Raw genomic sequence first — 26,538 nt, forward strand, 5'->3', positions numbered from 1 at the left:
AAGATTCAAGTATTCCTTGTAAAAATTTAAATTTTTTAAAATAAGGGGAAAATGCCCTACACTAAATGTCCCTTTTAGAGAAGCAACATGGAGAGGTGGAGAGTATCCTAGATTTAGAATCAGAAGACCTGGGTTCGCATCCCAACTGCTGCTTATCTGTGTGACCTTGAGATTGTTACTTAATCTCACTAGTTCTCAGTTTCATTGCTTGTAAAATGAAGGGGTGAGAACGGACCCCAAGTTCCCTTCCAGTTCTAAATCTAAGAACCCAAATTGGAAAGACTGCGGGAGCGTTCAACCTGTGTTTTATATACATACATACCTACATACATACATGTATGTATATACCTGTATACTTATATTATACATGTGTGTGACATTTTTATTTATGTATGAATTAGCAAGTTATAAGGGACCTGAGATACAAATAACTGGCTGTTTTCATGATGGCTTTTTACTGATTAATCACAAAACCATAGATTAAGCTCTAGAAGGAATCTCAAAGGTCATGGAGGTTGAACCTTTCATTTTGAAGATCAGGAAACTGAAGGCCAAAGATGCTGAGTGACTTGCCTAAAAAGCTAAACAGAGGGTAAGCAGAAGAGCTGGGATTTGAACCTGGGTTCTCTGACCCCTAACTCAGTAGCCTTTCCCCTACAACATGCTGCCTCCATTGATAAAGAAGTTCTAACATTTTTTTAAAAAAAATCACGTATTTGGTAACTTTGTCCTCCAACTGCTAGATTTTTGTAGAAAATGAAAAGTTTAATAAAAGAGCACTGTAACCCAGCATGATATAAATTTTAAAGCACTAATGATTACGTTTTTTTTTTTCATTTTTATTATTATTGCACAGCCCAGCAGACTAGGGGCTTCCTACCACTCCTTCCCCAGGCCAGCTGAACACGTGCCACGTGCGTGCTACTCACTCCTTACCAGTTGTAGCTGGGGAACTTAGTGGATCCTCCTCTCTTCTTCCACTTCGATCCACTCTCTCCCATTTTCAAAAATTTTCTTTGTTACGATTCTCCTGCCATTCACTATCTGACTGCAGGTGGTGACCTGTCTGTAGTGACCCACGCCGCCGCTGCCCACGAATGGTATGAAGGACCAAGTGGAGCCTGCGTTTCTTCCAGAACTCAGCGTCACAAAGGTGGAGAACCCTGTGCCCAAAACAGGAGCCGCGTCAAAAAGGGAAGCGTGATACCTTCCCTCGGCCTGGGGCTGGCGCCAGCCCCCGACGCTGCTCATGCGGCTGGTTGATAAAAAATCCCCTGAGAAGAGGTCATCCCCATCACAAGTGTTGTGAAAGACGCCGTACGGCCTTTGGAACAACAGATCTCCATCTAGCCGGCTCGTCTCTCGGCTGTCGTCGCCCTCGTCTTCTCTTCGGATGTAACTCTCTCTGGAACTGTCGTAGTCATCGCGTTTCCTGGCATCTGACAAGACCTCGTAGGCCTCGGCTACTTGTTTGAATCTCTTCTCTGCCTCTTCCCTGTTCTCTGGGTTCTTGTCAGGATGCACCTGCAAAGCCAGCTGGTGGTAAGCCTTCTTGATGTCAGCTGGCGAGGCATCCCGAGGTACCCCCAGAATTTTATAATAATTCACCATGCTTTTTCACCGGACTTAGGAACAGCATTAAGTCATCCGCTCCACTCAACAGCCTCTTGCCTGAGGAATTTCCTCACACTCGTGAAGGCTTGCTATTCTAACCAAACACAAGATCCACCTCCCTCCCCTTCCCTACCACATTGTTTCCTTGGTAGAAATTTTCTTTTGGGGAAGAAACCCCACTTTGGTGTCCTCTGGAATTTCCAACCTCCTGTCTTCAGTAGGTCATTGCCAGGGATGGAGTGATTGTGAGCTCAGAATTCTCAGCCAATGACTCTGCGGTCTGAGTTTTACCTTGAGATCCTATTGGTGGAAATGGTAGGATCATGGCACAGAAAGAATGATGAAGTGTTCTGAAGGGCCCTGAAAGCCAGTGCTGGGCTCACCTGGTGATGGGGATGAGTTTTCTGTCAGCCTTGGCTCAGAAAAGAGATGAGCGCTGCATCAGCTTGAAGCATCAGTCAGAAAAAGCAGGCTTTGCATTCGCATCAGACACAAAATCCATTTCAGCTCTTTGTGAGGGTTAGGACTTTCAGTGACCTAATGGAGTTATGAGCCTGTGTTACCTAACACTCATTGCTAGTAGTTGGTAGAGGAGAAAGGAGCTATATTATCAACAGTTAACATATATACATCTCACCCTAGGAGGGAAGAAGCAGAACGATCCTTATTTTCACTTGTAGGGAACCTTGGGATAAAAGATGTCTTAACAAACAGGAGAAGAACTGAAAGCTTATAGATTTCAAGCTGGAAGGGGCCTTATAGGACATCTTGGCCCCTCATGTTGGATTTACTACGGGCCTCCACTCTGTGCGAGGTGCCGCAGTTGAGGCAAAAGGCAAAAAGCGAATCAGCCCCTCTGCTAAAGCTCACATTCTATCAAGATGGACGACGCATACTTAATAAAACAAACATGGGCTACTTATAGATACATACGATGATTTGGGGACAGCTAACAACTGGGAGGAGTGAAGGAGAAAGCGTGCCACATTGCGCTCCTAGGACCCAGCTTTTGTCTCGTACCTACTAGAGCGTCTCCTGAGTTGTAGATGGGTAATGAACATTTGATGAATCACTCTTGGATGAACTGGCTTCCTTTTTGTTTTTTGCTTCAAAATGATGACCTTTAAAATCACCTTTGGACCCCCAAGTATAATACGTATTTATCCATCATCAATTAAAACAGTTGAAAAATCATGCGTAAGAGTGATTAAGCGTAATGTCCTGCTTCCAGGTCATTTAAAAAAACACCTTGAGTGAATCACAAATGTAGCCATCTGTATTCTTCTGATCAGAACAGCAAACAGGAAAACAACAAGTTATGAATAATCAAGATCATAGTAGCTAGTGTTTATATTTTGCTTTAAGGTTTGCAAATTACAGATATCTCATTGGACAGATGAGCTAAATCTCAAATAAACAGGAAAAAGCCAGGAAACCTCATGAGTGGATCTTATTGAAATACTTTTCTTTTGAACCAAAATGCACATCAGGCCCACCCTCCTTTCCAATTAAAAGTGTTTTGTTTGTTTTTTTTTTTATGCAGCCACCCCCAAGAGATAGAATTGAGTACCTACCAACCCAATTTGCTACAAAAGAAAATTTCACCTGCTGAGCAAGATCTAATTCCTTCACTGACTCTGACTGTAAAATAGGCCAGAGGGTCTAGGATCATGAGGGCAAGGAAGTAAGTGGTGTTGTAGGAGAAAGAGGAAAAATGAACTGTGAAACAATCACTGCTTCACTGAGACAGCAAAGATGAATGTTGTTGGGGTAGAGTCGTGTCTGACCTTTCATGACCCCATTTGGGGTTTTTTTGGCAAGGATACTGTAGGGGTTTGCCATTTTCTTCTCTGTTCATTTTACAGATGAGGAAACTGAGGCAAGGAGCGTTAGATGACTTGCCTGTGGTCATACGGCTAGTAAATGTCAGAGGCCAGATTTGAACTCAGGAAGACGAGTCTTCGTAACTCCAGGCACTTTATCCACTGGACCACCCAACTGCCCCACAAAGAAGAATAGCAATATTAAACACTCTAGGAGTGAACCCCAGTCCAACAGGGACAGCCATCATCTTACAGAATGGATAAGACAAGGAATTGATTGATATCTATTGATGTTGTATATTAAGATGTCTTTAGAAGGAATTGTGGGTTTCCATTCTTGTGAGTCTTCAGTTAAAACCGTTTTTCTTATTGATCAGTTCTGGAAGACTGAAATTCCATAGGTCAGGTGACGATACAGGGAAGGATACTTGTATTCAATTTTTAAAAATTCAATTTAATATTTTGCCATTGATTGTAGGGTCTTCCCAATTTAGTCAAGAATTCCAAGTGTCATTTTCTGACACATTGTGCTTTCAATTACTGGCTATTTTGTTGTGCATTTTATATTTGTTCTGATGAGTTTTAATAATTTTTTTTTGCATTTGCATGCATTGAAATTCTCATCCATGGCAAATGTTCAATATCATTTCCTTCCTTTCTCATGATGCTCCCTAACACTTTAAACATTCCTGAAGTTTGAAATATCAAGGTGTCAAGGTTTCTTGAAGGTTTTCGGACCTTGGTTTTTACAGGAAAAAATCTCCTAGTGGAACTAAATGTAACTTCCATATCGGAGGGGTCTTATTTCTCTACTAATATCTTATTTGTATGACCCCTGGCAATTCACTTCATCTCTCTAGGATTCTCTAATTTCTTCATCTGTAAGAATGAGGGGGTTGGGTGAGCTAGCCTTACAAGGTCTCTTTGATTCTATGGTCTTCATTGTGGCAGAAGTTCTCAAGGCAGGTAGGACTTATTCCACACTGGAAATGACCTCCCATCCAAGGACCAACCTCACTACATTAGAAAAGCTTATTAACAGGATTGGGCAGCTAGGTGGCACCATAGTGCATAGAGCACCCGGTCTGGAGTCAGGAAGACTCATTTTCCTGAGTTCATATCTGGCCTCAGACAATTTCTAGCTGGGTGACCCTGGGCAAGCCACTTTAACCCTCCTTGCCTCAGTTTCCTCATCTGTAAAAAGAGCTGAAGAAGAAAATGGCAAACCACTCCAGTATCGTCGCCAAGAAAACCCCAAATGGGGTTGGGCACAGCTGAAATAGGACCGAATGACAACACTTAATAAGGTTACCAAAAGGGATGGCATTTTTGGCTATTGCAGCTTAAGAGGACAGCCAGCTGTATTAAAGCGGGGTTGTGAATGCCATCAATGGAGAACATATATACCCGCTAAGAAGAAGACTCTTCAGAATACTTCTTCCTGAAGCCCCCTACTCATTTGGAGGTAGTTGTTTTTTCTTTATGAGAAGCAACAAGGTGTATTTTATTTGATTTGATTAGTGAGCTCCCATCTACCCTCCGGAAAGAATCACAAATAATCAGTGATCCGGTCATTTGGGAAAATGTCATCCTGCCTAACTTTTTTTTTCCTTCTAAAGGGGAAAAGATGTTTCAAGTGAACAAGTTCAGCAGAAATGCTTAGTGAGGAACTGTAGATGGTGAAAAACTGTTCTACTCAGTGTGTTTTGGGTGAGTGACGGAATAATAGAGTGAAACTAATTCAGCATCATGGGTTGTGTTCTATGATGTCATAACACTGAAAAAAGAAAATTGTCTTAAGAGCAAGTAACATTCTAGGGACACAGCTGTTGATGTCACTCAAGTTGTAATGGCTTGAGGCACCTATGTGACAATGACAAGAAGAGAGGGAAAGTGTTGGCTTTAGGGGCTCTATCTTCCCAGAGGTTTGAGAAGCAGGCAGGGAGAGGCAGACAGGGAAGAATCATAGGTAGAACTGCGAAGGTAAAGGCGCTTTTGCTGCCATGACCTAGAGTTGGTATTCAATGGGAAGAGTGTCCATGCCTCACTGGATTGACAGACCTTCCCTCCTCTGTTGATATCATGTGGCATCAAGCTTGGGGATTGTGATAGCCAGAACCAATGTGAAAAAGAGTTCCGGATTTCGAGTCCCCGGATTTCCTTTGTTAAGTCATTCTCTCCCACTTAGACTTACGAGGCTCTGGGCAAGTCATGTCACACCACTGGGGGCCTCGATGGCTTCATCTGTAAAGTGAAGGGGTTGGAAGCCATGAAGTCAGCATGGGGTAGTGGAAGGGACCTTGGCTCAGGAGTTAAGGGATCTGGGTTCAGATTCCCATCTCTGAGGCTGTAGGACATTGGGTAAATCACTTAGACTTCCTGGGTCTCAGTTTCTTCATCTGTGCAATGGGAGGGATGGACCAGTTGGCCTCTGAGGTCTCTTCTGGCTCCAGATCTTTACCTGAAGTCCAATCCTACCTCGGACTTGTAGGGGCAAATCCCGTCACCTCTCTGTGCTTCAGTTTCCTTATCCACGAGATGAAGGGAATTTACTGGAATGGTCTCTAAGGTGGCTTCCCGATCTAAATCTAGGTTCTTATGATCCTACGACATCAGGCAAGAGGGCAGGGCACCAAGATGGTGAGAAATGACGCTCTTTGAAAGCTGGCACCACTTTATTGGTGATGTAGTAGATAGAGTGCTGAGCCCGGAATCAGGAAGGCTCATCTTCATGAGTTCAAGCCTGGTATCAGACACTTACTAGCTGTGTGACCCTGGGCAAGTCACTTCACCTTGTTTGCCTCAGTTTCCTCACCTGTAAAATGAGCTGGAGAAGGAAAAGGCAAATGATCCAGTATCTCTGCCAAGAAAACCCAAATGGGGTCACAGAGAGTGGGACATCAAGTGAAACAACTGCTTTATTTTTTGTCTCTCCGCCCCCTCCCTTCCCCCTAGTGCCTACCATCATGCGTGGCACATAGAACATGAGCAACACATTCTTGTTGACTGCCACAAAGATCCATTGAAAGGAAGTCGAAATATTTGCCTGGAGAAGAGCAGATCGGGGAGTGGAGAATGGACAGAGTACAAAAAGCTGTCATCGAGTATCTGAAGGAGTATTTGAGAGAGCATTGATGTAGTGAGAAGAATACTAGATTTAGAGTCATTTGATGGCAAGAACAACCATAAGAATAGCAAACACTTATATAGCAGGCACCCTACAATTAGTGTCTCATTTGATCCTCACAACAACCCTGGAGGTAGGTGCTTTTATTGTCCCCATTTTATAGATAAGGAAACTGAGGCAGGCAGTAATTAAATGACTTGTCCAGGATCACACGGCCAATAAGTGTCAGAGGCTAAATTTGAACCCCAGGTCTTTCTGATTCCAGGCCTAGCATTCCATCGACTGTACCACCTAATGGCCCAGGGCAATATGACCATGTGACTCTTCCTCTAAGCCTCAGTTTTCTTATCTCTGAAATGGGGATAATAATGCCTATAGAATTTATCCACTCTCACTACCCCACCCTGGGCAACTGCATGGATCAAATGAGGGAACAGGTGTTCCAGAGCCCTTTGCAAATTTTAAAGCGTTATATTAATGACTCTTATTATTATTAACATCATGAGGAAGAGGGCTAAGCTTTCTTCTGCTGGCCCCCAGAGGGCAGAAGTAGGGACAGCAGATATAAGCCACAGGGGTGATGCCAAAGTAGAATGAGCCACCTTGGGAGGCAGCCGGGTCCCCCTCATTGGAGGTCTTCAGGCAGTAGCTAGCTGACCCATCGGGGAAGTTGTGGGAGGTACAGCCTGTGCAGAAAATACACCAAGGTCCCTTCCGATGCTGAGATTCTATGGGATAACGTGTTGATCAATCAGCACAGAACCATCCATGGAAAAACAACTCCAAGTGAATGCATTAATGACATGTCAATGGTCAGAAGGAGACCACATTTTCCCTTCAAGAGGTCCTTTTTGCACACGGCTCTGAAGTCATTTCCCAGGAATTAGCTGCAACAGAAGATTGTACCCCAGACAGGCCCGGTGATACAGAGAATAGGGAACCAAGTGGAGGTCTCCAAATTGGTCCAGCAGCCCTGCTGGACACCAGTCCACACAGTCCAGGACTGCTCCTGGCCTCCAAACAAACCGCACTTAATGGCCTGACATCCTCACAGGTGGGAAAAGGCAACAACCGAAACTGGTTGCTATAGCAACACCCTAGCCAATAACAGGCTCTTTAGCCCGGCATATGCAGAAAGACACACTTTGAAAGTCAGCAATGGTGGACCTGTCCAGTGAGGCAGGATGGCTGCAGTAATAAGGCAGTGAACTTCTGACTTCAGTCAAGAGCTAGGCCACAATGCCGTTGCCTTGAGTCCACTGTGGACTAAGCCCGTTCTAGGTTCTGTTCCATCAAGACCGTGCTTCCTGTGAAGTGGCAAGGCAGAGTCCAGGGAGCAGATCAAAGGATACCCCACTGCTTTGGGGGGGCAGGGGTCCCTCAGCTGCTATAACTGAAAGGGCTTGGCTGAGTCAAAAATTCCAGCCATCACTGGGACAAAGAACCTCTCAGTGTGTGGACTTTAAGGTGAGAGTCCATTGGAATAATTAAAATGTCTTGGAACTTTGCTGCCTATTAACCAAAAATGGAAGGCCCCTATCTTAAAATGATGGGAGAATCAGATTACCCAAGATTCGGGTTCCCCGTCATTAGGAAAAACACGGCCACTTGTTTGTCTTGTCTCCTTAAGGAAGACAACAAACGTCAGGTCAGCCCCAACTACTCTAGACTCTTGTCTATTCCTCAAGGAAGGAAAGAAAAATGATGAGAATTTAGAAGTTGCCAGAAGATTCCGAGTGTGTCTGGAGGATTCCTTAAGGCAGGCTCAGTCCCTTCTCCTCCCCTTCTTCTATGAGAATAAGAATCCATGTGGCTGCTGGACCACGCCCACACGACTTCAGTCCCCTGGGATTCTATTTCTCAGGCTCTAAGGTCAGCTGGATCAATACTGTAACAAGAAGTTATCTTTCTCCCTCGAAGCATTTCTAAATGAAAAAGCTTTAGGAAAGACCATTCCCATTTCAACTCCCAGTTTCCCTTTGCCAAACAAGTGAGGTCAGCCCTGGCAAGGTCTCTCTCCAAAGGACATCTCTGAGCTAAGCTATTTCCACTTCTGAAACACTTCATGGGATTCGTGAAGGGCTGGATGTGCAAAAAGAATATTTACCCCCTTCTTCTAATCTGGGCTGCAGCCAACTCAATTCAGAAAGCTTCAGGACAACTAGGACTCCAGCCTAGAGACATTTCTGCTAACTCATTTTGGCTAATCTTTTAAAATATCATTAAAAATTTTAGTTCAGAAGGGAGTCATTCAATTCCATCAATCCAAATGGACCATGCTTCTAATAACGAAGGTGAAACATATTCCAGCCTATCAGACACCTTTTGTGCATCTTTCCAAAACTAGGATTTTTGGAGTTACCAAATAAACAGAGGAAAAAAGACAAGGATCAGTTTTGAAGGAAGCCATGACAGCTAGCCAGCAGACTGCAGTCAACTCTGAAATTTACTCACATTGTGACATTAGACAAGTCACTTCAAGTCACAGCACCAACATTTTTTCATCTATGAAATGAGAAGGGTCATTGGACCAGGTGGTAAGCTTCCTTCCAGCTCTAAATATGCAATTCTATGTAGGCATCAGAATGTTGCCTGGAGCCTGTGTTAACCTCTCAGAGCCTCAGTTTCCTCATTTGTAAAATAGGGATAATAATGTTTGCACTAACAATGTCAGAGGACAGTTAGGAGAAACTCTTTAGAAACATGAGTTCCTGCTATTAGAACAAACGAAGATCCCCAACTCTTTTACACATCTGCCTCTCTGAAACTGAGCCAAATAACCAACAGCTGCAGATAACCAGAAGCTGAATGAAGAATGAAGTTTGGGACAGAAGGATGGATTCTTTTACTCATCAACATCCTGCAGCCCAGAAGGTTTCATTTTCTTTTATTAAATGTTAGGAAACCCTCCACCAAAATTCCCATCCTCCACTTCACTGTCACATATCTATGACCTTATATTCTCCAAGGCTCTGCAAATAGAGCCCAACCTCCGGGGGCTCCTACCTAGCTAGAAAAGTTTGCAGTATTGACTCATTGAGGGATGATCTATAGGTCAGCTGTGCAAGGGCCAATGCAGAGAGCGCAGATTTGGGAGAGACTCAACACCAGGCTGGCAAATTTTTCTGTCCCAGGCAGTCCTGAAGGCCATCTATTTAAGGGAATCCTTACACCAGCACACGTACATGGAGAAGTAATACCCACAACCAAACAAATTACAGACCCTTTCTGTGTTTGTCAAGTTAGAGAGGTGAATTGGGTTTGGTGGAAGGTTGTTGACTTCACAGATACGGTCTCTCCATTATGGCGGTTTCCTTGCAGAGATGATGTGGCACAGATAGCATCAGAAAGAAGGCTCCCCAACTGCTTCTATGCTCTTGAAGCTCCTTCAGATGGTGAAGCTGCACCAACCCAACAGAGCCGTGAGTGGTACCATTGATGTAGCCTTGCTATGGCTAAAGACGTTTGTAGTGAGGTGACTTCCCCTTGTACATCTCCCTCTTTCCCATCTCCAACCTTTGCTCCAAGCACCTAGATAGACCTTCAGGAAAAATGGCTTAACTTGAGACTAATAATAATAATAACAATAATAATAATAGCTAATATTTATATAGCACTTACCATGTGCCAGGCATTGTGCTATGTGCTTTATAATGATTATTTCATTTGCTCCTCACAATAACCCTCAGAGGTAGGTGCTATTATAACTCCCATTTTAGAGATGAGGAAACTGAAGCCAATAGAAGTTAAATGACTTGCCCATGGTCACACAGCCAAGTCAGAGTCTAAGGTAGGATTTGAACTCAGGTCTCCTTAACTCCCGGCTCAGCACTCTCTACACTGTGCCACCTAACTACCTACAAACATGCCAACACACCCTCTAGCCAGGAAAGGTTGAATTTGTTCTTCTAATCGTGTCTGGGTTGAGGTTATAGTCATCTCCCAATCAACGAATCGACCAACAAGCATTTATTAAGGACCTATTACGTGCCAGGTAAGGTGCTAATGGCTAGGGATATAAATACAAAGAATAAAACTTCCTACTTTCAAGGAGCATCCATACCTCTATTGGAAAATGTCTGTCAATGATAGGGAGAGGCTGGGTCTCATATCCTGCTTTTGGCTTATGTCCTGGGGCTCTTCTCCAAGTCATCGAGTGAATGAGAATATATTAAATGCTTAATGTGTGCCAGGCATTTTGTAAAGTGCTGGGGATGCAAAGAAAAGCAAAAATAGACCCTGCCCCCAAGAAGCTCACAATCTCCTGGATCTCTCCTTTCTCATTTTTTCTTATCATCTTCATCCCCTGATTCCCAGTCCCCAAGAACAGTGCAGAGGATGCACCGAAGAGTAATTGTTCACTTGCCCTTCCCTTTAGTCTTCCCCAGTTTGCCAAATGGGGGAGCAGCTTCTGCCCTTATGAGGTGCAGAGTGGCAATCCCAATCAATAGTTTTCTTTATACAAATTTTCATCTAATTTTTCAATGAACAAATACTTATTTCCTCTCCCTCTCACCCCGCCCTCACTGGAAAGGAAAAAGAGAAACGAAAACCTTGTTACAAACACATCTAGTCAAACCAAACAAGGTCCCACATTGGCTATATCCAAAAATCAACAGCTGTTTTCCCACATAGATTTTACCTGTTCCTGAAAAGCAATGGCTTGTTCCGCGAATCCCACCGTACGGAAATAATTGACAACATCTATTACATCCCAGTCCACAGGGTCAGATGATCTCCCGTTCTCTACGGCACTGCAAAATGCAAATTCAGAAAGACAGATGGTCACCATGGCTGGGCGCAGGATATGCCCAAAGCATCAAGGACAGCACTCACTATGTGGGCCCCTACTTGCAGAGCCATGGCCAACTCATTGAGCTCTGCAAATCCTCCCTCCTCTCTCAGAGGGCCCACGTGGCAATTAGCATGCCCTTCAGCCATCTTTCAGTATTGCTCCCTTGTGCTCTCTGCAGGCCAGCCATACATGCACTAATCTCCAGAACTAGAAAACCAATATACCCTGTCCTTATCAACTCTTAGAGATTTAAGACAAGAGACTAGCCCAGGGCCCAGAGCACACTAGGTGTGCTTAGTTAACAGGTGTGGAACAAATGAATGAGAGAAAATGTGGGATGTCATTTACCAGTTCTTATCCTGGTTAGGGCTAAGGAGTTCTATAAGGCAATGGGGCATATATTTTATGACCTTTGAGTTTAGCTGATGTTCTGCATTTCCATAGGGAAGCATGGCAGGAGGAGAGGAGGGGGGAATACCAGCAAGGAGGAACAGCTAATGAAGGTGACAACTGGCAAGGTATCTGGAGGATCCATCTGGCTTCCTTTATAGAGTTTGTCCAACCCTGAGTAGAGAGAGATGCACTGCTCGTATCTGAGGTCCACAGGATTGAGGATTTTAAACTGGAAGGACCTCATACTTCACCTGAAGTTGGATTATTTGCATCCTTACTTGGTAGCGTGGAATAAGCAATATAACTAGAGTAACAGAACCTGGACTCGTATACCAGCTCTGTCCCTTATAAGTTACCTGGTTTCTTCATCTACAAAATCAGATGGGTGGAGTCGATGACATCTAAGATCCCTTGAAGATCTAAATATCACATAAAAGGAGATCTCTCCTATGGTCTTGTACCTATATCGACTTTTTTGGTCTGAAATTATTAGTTGGGTCATTCCATTTATGTCCATTCATTTAGCCTTTTCTCCATGGGAGCTGTTTAGCATTGAGGCATCTTCTATCATGGCTAGCTAGCTAGCTTTCTTTCACCCTCCAACAGCTGTGGGTGGTTCATCCTAATTTAGGTCTATTTTCTTATCCTTAAACTTTAAACTATTTCGGCTGGTCTTCCTCTGTTATTTCTGAATGAAACCGGTCTCAGACTGTAGGGATAGGGCCAAGGTAAGCATAATCTTCTCTCTTTTCTCACCATACCCCTGCACCCTCCCCTCCCACCCCAGCAGTCCAGGAGGGTCTCTCCATCATTGTATTCTACTTGGAAAGAACCTCACACTGGATGGAAGTTAGACTTTGCTCTGCCCTAAGTGCTTTGTGACCATGGATGGATCAGAATCTCTCAGCGTCTTATCTACAAATCCCATCTAGTTATTTATCAAGGTGCCAGGGCCTGCTGAGTGTGAGTACCTTACCATTTACACCCTCCGCCCCACCAGGAGCAACAAGTCTTTGGCTCTCTAGACTAGGACTCAGACCTTGAGAATCCAGAATTTTAGGAGTTAGACGTGATGTCAGGACTCATCTAGTCCAACCTACGCATAAAATGAATTCCCTCAGAAGTGATCCCCTTCTCCATCCTAAAAGAATTGGGGCCTGGCACGGAACAGAACTGCCATGACTGGTAAGTAAAAATTCACCTCAGTCTACTATATCTATGAGGTCCCAGACCATGCTTTATATCCCAAGTAGCCATGTACTAGGACACCAGGGCCTAACCAGCCATCTATCACTGTTCACTCTTCTTTCCACCTCTTGCTCTCAGAACAATAATCAGATCAGTACGACTATTCCTACTAGGAAGAGAATGACAACTGCCCCATGGTTCCATTCACAATCCTTGTGACTGCCCATACGCAAACTCCCTTTCCTGGCCACCACTCCTCTCCTCCTGATAGAGTGGAAGCTGCTTGAAGGCAGGGTTGTTTCATTTTTGTCTCTTCTATACTCAGTTTCTGGCAGCACAGAGGACAGAGCATGGAATTTGGAGTCGGGAAGACTCCAGTTCAAATCCTGCCTCGGACATTGACTTGGCTGTGTGATCTTGGGCAAGTCATTTAACTTCTCTGCTTCTCGGTTTCCTCATCTGTAAAATGGAGATGATATTAGTACCTTATATCCCAGGGTTATTGTGAGGATCAAATGAGTTGACATATGCAAAGTTCTTTGCAAACTCTAAAATGCTTTGTAAATGATAGCTATTGTGATTATTTATAAATACTTGTTGACCGATCCTCCATCAGAACCTATGTTCTCTGAGGGCAGGGACTTTTCTTTTTATATCTGCAAGGGACTTGATAGGCCTACCAGCTTAATACCTCCCTCCTGATTAACTGACTTGATAGATTAAAGTAACACTCACCCCAGCCCCACTCCTGACTTCACTGGACTGCTTGGAGGATCAATCAATAAACATTTATTAAGGGTCTATTATGTGCCTGGCATTGTGCTAAATGCTGGGGATACAAAAAGAGGCAAAAGACAGTCCTTGCCCTCAAGGTGCTCAAATCTCAGTTCTCTGTCTCTAGGACCAGAGCATTTCCCACAGTAGCAAGCTGCCTCCCCACACCTAAAAACTTCTCTGTACCTCACCCCACCTTCTTCTCTCCTTTTATTTGAGGGGAAGAGTTCTTAACTAAGACTCCACTTGTGCCCAAGGAGCATTGTTTACACTGAAAAATGCAATCTCTTCAAGGGTGGGAGCTATGTAATTATTGTCTTTGAATCCCTGGAACCTACTACCAGACCTGGTCCTTAAAAATGTTTGTTGATTAATTCCCTCCTATTTCCTCCTTGATCTTCTCCATTGTGGCACTTTCACTCTTACATCTTTAATCTCTTCTTCACTCTCTCCTCCTCTGCTTAGATCCTCTATCTTAAAAAAAAAAAAGTTTTTTCTCAACCTTTCTAACCCCTCAGGCTACTATCCCTCTTCTTTCCTATCCTTCAATGCAAATTTCTACAAAGAAAGTGTTATATTAACTCTTTCTCCTTCCTCCCTCAACACCTACTTTAAGTCATCAGTCCCTTACAATCTGGATCCCTTTCAGACCGCTCAGCTGAAACTACCTTTGGCAAGGTCACCAAAGGCCTCCTCATTGCCAAATCAAATGACTCTTATAGTTAGCATTTCTAAAGCACTTTAAGGTTTGCAAAGCACTTTCCAATTATCTCCTTTGAGCCTCCCAACAGCTGTGGGAAGTAGGTGCTATTATTATCCTCATTTTATAGATGAGGAAACAAGGCTAACTGAGCTGAAATGACTTGCCCAGGGACACATGGTTAGTACATGTCAGGCTGGATTGGCACCCAGGTCTTCCTGACTCACTAATTTCATTTAAAAATATTTCCATTGATGGTCCCCCAAGCTTTTAAATAGGATGCATTTAGGAAAGGCAGTATAGCCAAGATCTTGCTTTCTCTACGCAGGCTTCAGATTGAGGGGGAAGAAAAAACCCCAAATCACCAATGGGGATATTTAAGAGATGAGCAGAGAAATGAGTGCTCCACACACCCATTTCAACCCTCCTTAGCTACCTGGCAAAACACAGCTTCAAAGCTCAGAAGGTTCTATTCAGAGTCTAATTTTCCCTGAAGCATTGCCTTGCATATGGAAGGCAATCAGTGAAAGGCTTGATTGGATTCTTAGGAGGAACATCTTAGAACCGACAAAGTTTCTGGCTTCCAGGTAAGGAAAAGTGGCTTGCCAAATCTATGATGTGTGACTTACTTAGGATATGAGGATCATAGATTTAAAGCTGGAGGAGACCATTCAGCCCGACTCCTTCTATAGATGAAGAAACTGAGACTCAGAGAGGGTACATGACTTATACTGCTAGTGTCTAAGGCAGGATTTAAACTTAGGTCCTCCTGACTCCACATCCAAAACATTTTTTTTTTAAATTACATATCCAACCAACAGCAAATGGTATGTACAGTACAGTGGAAATGCCAAAGGTCTTAGAATTGGGGATCCTAGTGTTATGTTTCTGGTTCTGCCACTCATCAGCCACGTGACTGAAGACAAGTCATTTATCCTCTCTGGGGGCTCCTTTCTCTGTAAGAATACGGGGTTTAGACTAGATGACCAGAACACGGACAAAAACAACAAAGTTTCCTCCAGCTTTAGGTGTTGATCCTGTGACTGACTTCTGAGGTCCTTTCTAGATTTATAGTTCTATGATCCTATGAAATTTTAATTGTGCATTGCTTCTGTACATTGTCCAATTAGTGTATGCTCAGGGAAGGTAAATTATCTTTATACCAGTTTATGCTAATTGCTTAAATGAGCAATTGAGTTACTCTCTTAAAAATAATTTGATGTTTTTTTCCCCCAGTTCCCCTCTCTTCCATTATTTCATCTGCATAAACAACAAAGAACTGGCTTATCTGTGTGTACATCTTAAAAAGGTATCATCTTTCTGTCTTAGCAATTCAGCCCAGTCCAACAAACCTTTATTAAGAACCTACTAGGACTGTGGCACATGATTGTGATGGAGTACTATTGTGCTTTAAGAAATGACCAGGACCCACATGTACAAAACTATTTATAGCAGGGCTTTTTGTGGTGGCAAAGAATTGGAAATTGAGGGGATGCCCATCAATTGGGGAATGGAAAAACAAGTTGTGGTATATGAATGTAATGGAGTACTATTGTGCCATAAGAAATAATGAGCAGGCAGATTTCAGAAAAATCTGGAAAGACTTACATGAACTGATGCTGAGGGAAGTGAGCAGAACCCGGAGAACATTGTACATAGTAACAGCAGCATTGTGCAATGATCAGCTATGATTTAGCTCTTCTCCGCAATACAATGATCCAAGACTCATGATAGAAAATGCTATCCACATCCAGAGAAAGAACCATGGAATCTGAATGCAGATCAAAGCATACTGTTTTCACTTTTTTTTTGGTTTTTGTTTTCTTGTGGGTTTTTCCGTTTTGTTCTGATTCTTTTTTCATAACATGACTAATGTGGAAGTGTGATTAATGTGATTGCACGTTTATAACCTATATCAGATTGCTTGCTGTCTTGGGGAGAAAGATTTGGAACTCAAAATCTTATAAAAGGGAATGTTGAAAACTATCTTTACATATAATTGGAAAAAAGTAAAATACGATTGAGTGAGAAAAGAAAAGAAATGATTAGGGCGGTGGTTTCAGAAAAAAATCTGGCTAGACCTATACGAACTGATTCAAAGTGAAGTGAGAAGAACCAGGAAATCACTGTGAACAGTAACAGCAATATTGTAATGATGATCAACTGTGAAACACTTGGCTGCTCTGATCATTACAATGATCCAAGGCAATTCCAAAGGACTCGTGATGAAAAAAATGCCATCCACCTCCAGAGAGGGAGTGAACAAACTCGGAGTGCAAATTGAAGTATGATTTTCTCACTTCCTTTATTTTTCTTGCTTTTTTTGCAATATGGATAATATGGAGATATGTTTAGCATGATTTCTCATGTATAATTGTTATATTGCTTGCTGAGTGGCTAGGGAAGGGGATGGGAGGGAGAGAATTTGGAATTAAAAATTTAAAAAGAAAAGAATGTTAAAGATAAATAATAAATTAATTTTTGTTAAAAAAAAAAGAACCTACTAGGTGCCAGACCCCTAGGTGCTGGGAATACACACAAAAATCACAGTCCCTGCCCTCAAGGAGCTTACTTGCCATTTGGGAATACAAAATATAAACAGATAATTGTCCTCATTGTCCTCTCTGGGGTGGATAAAGGAAGGCATTCCTGATTCTCTATCTCCTGGGATGTGGCATCACATGAATTATAAAGGGTAGCATGTTTCCTAAGTGTCTACAACGGGCTGAACACCAGGAAAATAGAGCCTTTGCCAAATTCCCTGGCATCAGGTTTCATAAGACACAATTTCACTTTGGCTATTTGTTGGTTAGAGTAGCAATGGATGTGTAATGTTTCTCTGGAAGAGGGGAGAGGAAGAGGGCTATAGGAAGAAATGTATATGAAATGAAAAACAAATGATACCAATAAAAAACATTTTAGAGTGGTGTTGACACTGGGATGTTTCCTTATATACAGTGATCAAAAGATTAGAGACTGAGAGTTGGAAAGGACCTTGAATATCATCCGGTCTAACAATCACCTTGAAGATGAAGAAATTGAATTTCAACAGTGAAGTTATTTGCCGCTTACATAAAGGAAATGTCAGGATTTGAACCTAGATCCCCTGATGCTAAATCTATCTTACTTTCCAGCACACCATACTGTTTCAATGGAATGTACCCAGAAGAGATAACGTTTTATTTATCTATTTTTAAATTTAACTTTATTTTTAAATGAACAAAAATCAATTTTTCCTCCTTTCTTCCTCAATTTTATCTCCCTCTCTCTACCACTGGGAAAAGAAGAAAAGGGAAATCCATCTAACAAATATACATAGTTAAACAAAACAAATTTCTGCTTTGGCCAAGTCCAAAGCAATCCATGAGACCCAAGATATTAGAAACAATCCTAAAACACACATTGGTGTCTACCCAAGCTTTATCCTGATAGCAATGCCGACAATTGATAGCCCAAGAACCAAATTAATCAGTACCAAGTGAAATCAACAAGTGTTTATTAAGCACTTACAACATGTCAGGCACAGTGCTAATCACTGGGGGATACAAAGAAAGGCAAAAACAGTAGCTGCCCTCAGAGAGCTCACACTCTAATGGGGGAGACAACAGGCAAACTTCCATGTGCATACAAGACACATACAGGATAAATTGGAGGTAATTCCAGAGAGAAGGCTCTAGCATTCAGGGGGATCTGGAAAGGCTTCCTGAAGAAGGTGGAATGTTAACTGGGATTTGGAAAGAAGCCAGGAAAGCCAGGAGACGGAGATGTGGAAGGAGAACATTTCAGGCAAGGGGGGACAGCCTGGGAAAAAGCTTGAGTGAGGCGATGGAGTGAGTGTCTTGTGAGAGGAAAAGCAAGAAGACCTTTGTCACTAGATCTTACAGTACATGGAGGAGAGTAAGGTGTAAGAAAACTGGAAAGGTGGAAAAGGGCCAGGTTCTGAAGGACTTTCAAAGCCAAACGGAGAATTTTATAATCTATCCTAGAGGTAACAGGGGGCCACTGAAGTTTAGTGACGTATCAGGGTGGGGTGGGGTGCCAAAAAGAAAAAAAAAAGGGGCCTAACCTAGCTGTTCATGTTTCTGAATACTAACCTCTCAAGTACCTTTAGCAACAGACTTAAGCAATCTAATCTACAAAGGACTTTGGGGGAGAGGGAGCAAGAAAAAACCAGGAAGTCAAGACCTGATATTTGGAGAATGCAGTCTCAGCTTTACCACCCTGACATGGCTTGCACTTTGTCCATAAAATAACCTGACTTGAGTTTCTTCAACAGCTGACATTTAGAGGCACGCTCACATCTTCAGTTTTACACCCCTTTAAATGCATCAATGTCTCTAGGTACTTTGCGGGCCACATCCTGGATCTTGAAATTCACCTTTAACATTTTGCCGTTCTTGTACATGGCTCCTGAATGTCGGCTACTCATCTCACCCCAATAAAATGAGACACCCTATGTGCAGATCTTTTGAAAAGTTAAAAAATACCAGGAAAATACAAAGTCTATGATTGGGGATTAAGTTGGAATGACTTTACACATGTGCAAATTCATTTGATACTCAATTCAATTTAACCAACATTTATTAGATGCATGACATATACATGTGAGGCACCTCTAAGTGTTTGGGATGCAAAAAAGAAAAAGATCTGGGCGGGGGAGGCTTGCAGCCTAATAGAGGAGATATCAAACACGGACACACAAAATTAAAATAAATATAAATTAGAATATTATAAATGGAAAGGGGAACCAAGCACTTAAAGCCTTCCACAGGCTGGCTGGCTGGCTCCAAGCTGCCTTTCTAGGCTTATTTCGTAGCAGTGTCCTTCCTGTGTGCCACATCCCAGACAAAATGAACAGCCAGCTGTTCCTCAGATTTGACATTCTAACTCCTATCTTCCAGTCTTTGCAAAAGGCATTGCTTATACCTAGAATACAGTCTGTTGAGGAACTTCACCTCTCAAAATCCTTACCTTCCATCTAGTCTCAGCTCTTGTCCCCATTCTTGCCTGCTCTCTCCATCAGACATTGTACCATATTTGGTTTGCTCACACTTTTATCCCTAATCCTATATTACACTTATTTGTTGAAATACTATTACTATCCCCTCCCCCAGACCCAACCCCTTGGCTTCTCACTGAACGTAAACCCCTTCAGGGTTTCATTTTTTAAAATCTTATTCCTGGCACCTAGCACAAAGCCTTTGCACGCAGCAGGCACTTCATAGATGTCTGTTGAACTGAAAATGTTCCAACCAACTGAGAGCTCAGAGGAAGCATCATTTATGTCAAGAAAGGTGATAACCTTGAAAGGATTTCAATAATTGGATATGGGTTGATGGGGACCACAGGGCCATCGATTTAGAGCCAGAAGGGACCTCAGAGGCTATTGTCTGACATCCTCACTTTATGCATGAGGAATCTGGGATTACAAAAGTTTGAGTGACTTGCTCAAGGTCACACAGGGAGTAAATAGTAAAAGTGGGACTATGAAGTCAGGTCCTCTGACTCCAGGGCCAATGCTCAATCCACTAGTAAGACAGTAGGCCAGTCAATAAGCACTTATTAAGCACATACTATGTCAGGCATTGTACTAAGCATTGGCAATACAAAAAAAGACAAAAGACAGTCCCTGCCCTCCAGGAGCTCACAGTCGAAATGGGGGAGACAAGCAAATAAATATGTAAAAACAAGCTATATACTGGATAAATAGGAAATAACTAACTATGACACATATCCAGTCATTTGTGAGTCAAGTCTCATAATACTTCTCAGTTCGTAATTTAGGTGAGATTTTTGAAATATGTGCAAATGAGAACACGGGTATCTTTACATGGCACAGAATAAACTGCCACAAGTTTTATCAGGCAGGCAAGAGTTAAGTTTATTTTTGAACCATTTTACTTTAGAGAAGCGCTCTCTCAGGTTTTACATATACTTCGGGAGGGTGATCTCCTGGGACAGGAGGACCCTACATAATAAACTCTGCCTTGAGCACTTACTAGTTCTGTGATCCTGGGTAAGTCCACTAACCTAGTGACTGGCACACAGTAGGTACTTAATAAATGTTTATTATTTGACTGGACCTCAACTTGTTCATCTGTAAAATGAGTGGGTTAGATTCTATGACCTCTGAAGGTCCCCCTAGCTCTACATCTATGATCCAATGGCATCTGTCTACTACATACAGACTGTTGTTGTTGTTCCTTCTTCATTTTCAAAGAGGACCCATAATGACATCACAGGGTGATGTCTTGATTTGCTCGTGAATTGGATTTAAGTGAAGCAGAGTTGCACAAAGTCATCAGCCTCTCTCTCTTCCAAAATCACCAAAGTCCAGCAGCAAGACAAAATGGCCCAGGACGCAGTGGATGACCCCGGCTTCCTCAATGTCTGACCAAGCTCTAAGTGCCCCATAGTGCCTCCTTCAGCTGCTTTCATGGCCATTGCAACAATGTGTTTTCATCTGCCCATTTCACCAGGGGAAGTCTTCACCTGCTTGGGGTAGACATTCCCTTAACTCATCTATTGGTTACCCTCAACCTGATTTCACTAATCTCATCACAGATAACACTGTGTTCTACATGCTCACTAAGGGAAAAGATGGCTCAAAGAAATGAAAGCCGTGGATGATAATAAAACCTCCTTTCCCAAATATTTACTCTACAGTGTACCTGACAAATGTCATCCAGTCTTTGTTTAAAGACTTGAAGTTGTTTTAGATGCTATAATTACACAAATTTTAAAAAATGATGAGAGGGAGCTGGAGAGGTTCAGATCTGTGATTTGATTGTTGTAGGCAATTCATAGTATGCCAGTTGCCTCTACCAATGAAGAGAAGCAACTTTCTGCCATTTGATTTGACCAAGTTCATGGAGCCCATATATGTCAGAAGCAGGTCTTGAATCTAGGTCCTCTTCACTCCAAAGTAAGTTGCTCAACCACAGTGCCTCTCCCTTTATGAAATAACTCCAAAATGGTACCTGTTTTATTCTCAAAAACATTATCACTTTGATCTGTTTTCATCCTAATAATTTATCATAAGCTCATGTTGACCTACTCTTTGCCCTGGAATCTTACAACAACCCTGACTCAAAAGTTTAAGAATTCTGACTGTGGCCTATCAGTGTTGACGTCTATCCCCCATGGCATGTCTAAAAATAAGCAGTTAGGTGATCCTAGGCTTGATTTGCCTTCTTTTTGACCCTCCACTTTCTTTACTAAGGAGCAATTACCTGGCCCAAAATGTGGGTACAACAGGGAGAAAGGAGAATCAGTGACTTTCAACAAGGCATTTAGACTATTTCATCAGTCTCGGGAAAATTAATTGTTGGAGCAGCTAGGTGGCGCAGTGGATAGAGCAGTGGCCCTGAAGTCAGGAGGACCTCAGTTCAAATCCAGCCTTAGACCAAACACTTGACACTTACTAGCTGTGTGACCCTGGGCAAGTCACTTAACCCTAACCGCCTAAGCAAAAAAAAAAAAAAAAGAAAATTAATTGTTGACCGTAACACACTCCAAAGAGAAGCCTGAATCCTACCCAGGGAAGGCTCCATTCTTCAAACCAAAAGCTATCAGTTTCTCCTGGGAATTCTTGCCTTTTCTACAGTTAATTTCTTTTTTTTGTCCTTCTTCTTCCAAGCTATTAACTCTCTCTTGCATACCTCTCATTTCTTTTCCCATTTTTTCTTCTACCTCTCCCATGTGACTTTTAAAATTTTCTTGAGCTCTTCTAATAAGGCTTTTTGGGCTTCAGACCAGTTCACATTCTGTTTTGAGGTTCCAGATGTGGGTTTGTTGACAATGTTGTCCTCTTCAGAATTTCTGCCTTGATCTTCACTGTTCTCATAATATGAATCTATCATACGTTTCGTGTTTGCTTATTTCCTGGCCTTTAAAGAGATTGAGCTCTCCTGCTGGGGAGCAGAGGGCACCGACTCAAGCTTTTTGTGTTGGGAGCCTAGGCCCCTGGTTACTGGCTTTGTTTCCTGGGGCCTCCGATGTCGGCAATTAGAGGCTGTAGGGTTCTGATAGCTTACCTGGTGTTGGACTGGAATCAGCAACACTGGAACTCTAGGGGTAGGATTGGGTAGTGTGGCTCTTGGAGATTTCCTTATCACCTTTCCTTCCTTTTGCTTTCTTCAGCTCCTTTCAAATGGATGTTGCAGGATGTTTATCTGCCTGGGGCCCCTTGGAGCGCTGCTTCCTTTAGTTTTGTTGAGGTACTGGGAGAGCCGGTTACTGTACAATGCTGGGGCACCTTGTGGTTTTCCAAGCTGGTTTCCACTAGTTCTCTTGCCCTCACTGAGGCACTCAGGGGTCCAGGTGTTGGTGTTTGCCTGCTCCACCTTGTGGGTTTCAGGATCTCCTCCTGGTTTGCTGAGGTGGGGCTTTCCACTAGCTTGCTGGGATGCCTCCTGTTTTGTACTGCTCCCTTTCCCCCAGGGCAAGAGGGGCCTTTCTCATTAATCCCTCAAGCTACTTGGGCTACTGGACTGCTGTACCCCATCTTTCTTCTGGTTCAGCTGTTCCAGAGTTTTTCCTGGGGTGATATTTTCTGGGCTTTCAGAGGTTGATAAGGGAGGGTAAGAGCAACTTACTTCTTACTCCACCATCTTGGCTCCCCTTGGCTTTTCTATCATGTTCTAATTGGCATCTCAGTTTGTTGTGTGCAGCTCTTGTCTCTCTAGAACCAACAGTTTCTAAGTTCCTTGAAGGCACCCACAATGTCTCATTTGCTAAAGCTCTGTGCCATAGATGGGAATGTGGTCAATGTTTGAACTGAATTAAAAATGCAAATAATGTCAAGACTTCAAGATTTCTCTATCAGCCTGTTCTAGAAGAGAATTGCAAGTGAACAGAAATGGGCAATGGTCCTTTCTATATTGATAAAATCAATAGTAGCCCTTCTTGCAGGTGCCTGAGGACTTTTGGGCCTTTCCATCCACCCTGTAGCTGCGCTCTTTTATGTGTTGTCACCCTCAATTAGAATATGGAATTCCTTGAGAGTAGCAACTGTCTTGATTTTTCTATTTGTAACCCTAGCACTTAGCATAGTGTTTGACAAAAAGTAAGCATTTAATAAATGCTTATTCATTCATGCATCTACTTATTCTTTCATCCAAATCCCAGCAACATACTCTCACTTCTGTGGTCACAAATCAATTAACATTTTAAAAAAAGAGCAATGTTAAAAACAACATTGTCCTCCACTGTAGGAAAGGCACTTCCATTTACTAGGGTGGAAAAGGCCTGCGACCAAGGTCAGACACCAACCTGCACAACACTGATGGAGAGCCAGTCCAGGGCTCACCAGACAGCTGTTGGAGTTCCATGAAGGTCCTAGTGGTTTGAATGGAGATCTTCCCTAAGTAGTCAGCAGTGCAGGCCACTTCATTCTGAGGCAGGCATCACGACCACTAAGGCTGCTGGGTATCCTGCCATCTAACTTCTTTATTCTAATTGAACTATTTTCAACTGGACAGGCAGCTTTTTTGTAGTCCTGATGATGTTTTTGCTTTTTTTTTTTTTAAGAGATGAGCAAATAATTAGAATTGCCAGGTAGAGGACACTAATTCAACATATCGGACCAAATGCCAACATGCTGGAGCTATAGCAACTGGTGGTATGAGAGAGACCATATGCAACCACTGGACTGCCAGCATGTTCCCTTAGGGTTTTTGGAGGAACATGGAATTAAAACTCCCATATGCTGCCACTTCATGGGTGATTTTCTTTTTAATTCCATCCCAATGGTCTCCTCCATCTACAGTCAGGTACATACCCAGGGTAGTAAATAACGATCCTTTAAGCCTAGGAAGATCGTCTTGGACAGCGAACAGAAGGTTAGAAGAAGAAAACACATTAGAGGAGGGTGGAATCTCAGGGAGTGAAGGATAAAATCTGGTCAGTGTTGACTCCGAGCCATTTTCAGGAATGAAGGCATCTTTCATGAAGGAGAGGAACATTTCATTTTCAGGAGCTATGAATATTTTAGTGTATTCTTTTGTGTTTGCATGTACATGTGCAAAGTGATATCATTTTGGTCCTCTTTGAGAATGAGGGACAACAACAGTATATGTGGGGCACGGGGACCCAGGTCATCGGTTCCTGAGGTAGAAGTTGGTAGACTGCTTGAACTTGGAACTTCTGAGGCGAAGTAAGACTCAAGACAATCACGTGTCCTCATGAAATAGGACACCAATAGGGTGGGACCCCAGGACAGGCCCAGGTCAGGAAAAGAGAGTAGGCGGAATCCTGATTTAAGTAGTGGCCTCTGCCCTTGCAGACTGGGTGAGGTAGGGAGAGTCAGTCTCAAAAAATAAAACATATACACCATTTATCCATCAGTGCATTTAAATTATGGGCCTGTTAGTAATAATAGTTAAAAGTCAAAGGGTCATAGATTTAATGCTGAATGGGATCTTATGGGTCATGGAGTCTAACCCTTTCCATTTTACAGATGAGGAAATTGAAGCCCAGTGAGGTCAAGTGACCTGTCTAAGGTCACTCAGGTAGTCCCTGTGAGAGGCAGAATCCAGAAAACCCCAGCCTTCTGACTCCAAAGCCAACACTATTATTTCCCACTTTACAGTTATCACACCTTACTTCTAAACCTCACTCCCCACGGCCGCCCTGTCTGTGCTAGCCTCAGAAGAACTGAAGGTTGCCAGGAAAAACTGGGTAAACAAGCTCATTAAATCAGTAACTTAAATTTGACATCCAATTCCAAGTCACGAGGTTCTGGCCTGATGCTGACTCTCCCCTGTGGTATAAAATGTATGAGCTTTTCATCTTAAGATTCCTATTTTTGTTTTATTCACCGCACAGAAGGCTTTGACACTGACTTCCAAAATCACCTAAACACGGAAAACTCCTTTGGAGGTCATCAAGTGCAACCCTGTCAGTTGACACATGAGGAAACTGAGGCCCAGAGAGGGAAATAATTTGTCCAAGGTCCACTAACAAGGGCAGACCTGGAAGTCAAATCCAAGTCTTGTCTCCACATGCAATCTGTTTGTCCGTGACACCATGCTTGCTCCTCCACTACAACACCCCAAAAAGAAAAATCTCAATGCTTGGTAAGAGTAGATATTAATACTTACTTCATAGATCCTTGGTTCCATCAGTGTGGGGCTTCCTTTTACCCAAAGTGATGTCAGCTCCTCTGATTTGGTTTGACTCTCTTTGTTAGGGGTTGTGGCCTCCTGAAAATTTGTCTTCTGGTGGCCAATGACCAAATGAGAAACCTCTCCATTCTCCACTCAGCTGGCCTTTGAACTACAGCCACAAAGCACGGCCTATACCCAAAGTCTTTCCATTCTGCAATTTTCAGATTCCCAGTCACCATTTTTGATACTCTCAGTTCAGGCACCTCCAGCCACAATGAGCTATCAGAAAAGGACTTCAGGGGAGGAAGTGGGGTATTACCAAACACCAAAAAACGGTCTTTAGTTCAGGAAACCAGATAATGAAACATCTCTCCCTCTTCACAAGGAGGAGGTAGGAGATGACTAAAGACAGAACATTGGGCGCATTGTCAGATACAGTCACTATGTTGATGTCTTTGCTTAATTTTTATTGTCACTGAGTGTTCAATCTGGAGGGGAAAGGAAGTTCCCCTCCAATCCAGAAATGATAGGATATAAAGACAAAAGGCATTGATAAAACTTTTTTTTTTTTTTTAAATTCAGGCAATTGGGGTTAAGTGACTTGCCCAGGGTCACACAGTTAGCAAGTGTGTCAAGTGTTTTGGTCTGAGGTCAGATTTGAACTCAGGTCCTCCCTACTCAAAGGATGTGCTCTATCCACTGCGCCATCTAGCTGCCCCTTTAAATGAAGATCTTTAGGAGAAATACTAAGCCATTTTGCACTTAAGCAGAGGGTAATAATCATTTTTAACATAGCTAACACTTATAAAGCACTTTTAAGTTTACAATACAGTTTACATAGATTATTTTCCATAGGTATTATCTCCCTATTAGAATGTAAACTCCTCGAGGGCAAGAACTGCCTTACTCTTCTACTGTAACCCCAGTTGTTAGCACAGTGCTTTGCACGTAGTAAGTTCTTAACAAGCACTTTATTAATGTCATGCATTCATTCCCTTATCCCACTTGATCCTCAC

The 26,538-nt window shown here is 42.7% G+C and overlaps 2 protein-coding genes across 2 annotated transcripts in view; both read right to left on the reverse strand.

Moving 5' to 3' along the window:
* SAMD13 (sterile alpha motif domain containing 13) overlaps positions 1–25,594 on the reverse strand; it is a 31,341-nt gene extending 5,747 nt beyond the window's left edge. The window contains exons 1-2 of the mRNA XM_027873927.1: positions 25,517–25,594; positions 11,207–11,318 (exon numbers count right to left, since the gene is read on the reverse strand). Of these exons, the coding sequence (XP_027729728.1) occupies positions 11,207–11,318; positions 25,517–25,521 (117 nt within the window). The 5' untranslated portion in view covers positions 25,522–25,594. The remainder of the gene's footprint in view (positions 1–11,206; positions 11,319–25,516) is intronic.
* LOC114051547 (dnaJ homolog subfamily B member 6-like) lies at positions 955–1,611 on the reverse strand. The gene has a single exon (XM_027873955.1). It carries the CDS (start codon positions 1,609–1,611, stop codon positions 955–957), a length of 657 nt encoding a protein of 218 aa, XP_027729756.1.
* Positions 25,595–26,538: the final 944 nt, after the last annotated feature.

The sequence above is a fragment of the Vombatus ursinus genome, unplaced genomic scaffold (genome assembly GCF_900497805.2).
Source record: "Vombatus ursinus unplaced genomic scaffold, bare-nosed wombat genome assembly UNPS02014803.1, whole genome shotgun sequence".
Lineage (NCBI taxonomy): Eukaryota > Metazoa > Chordata > Mammalia > Diprotodontia > Vombatidae > Vombatus > Vombatus ursinus.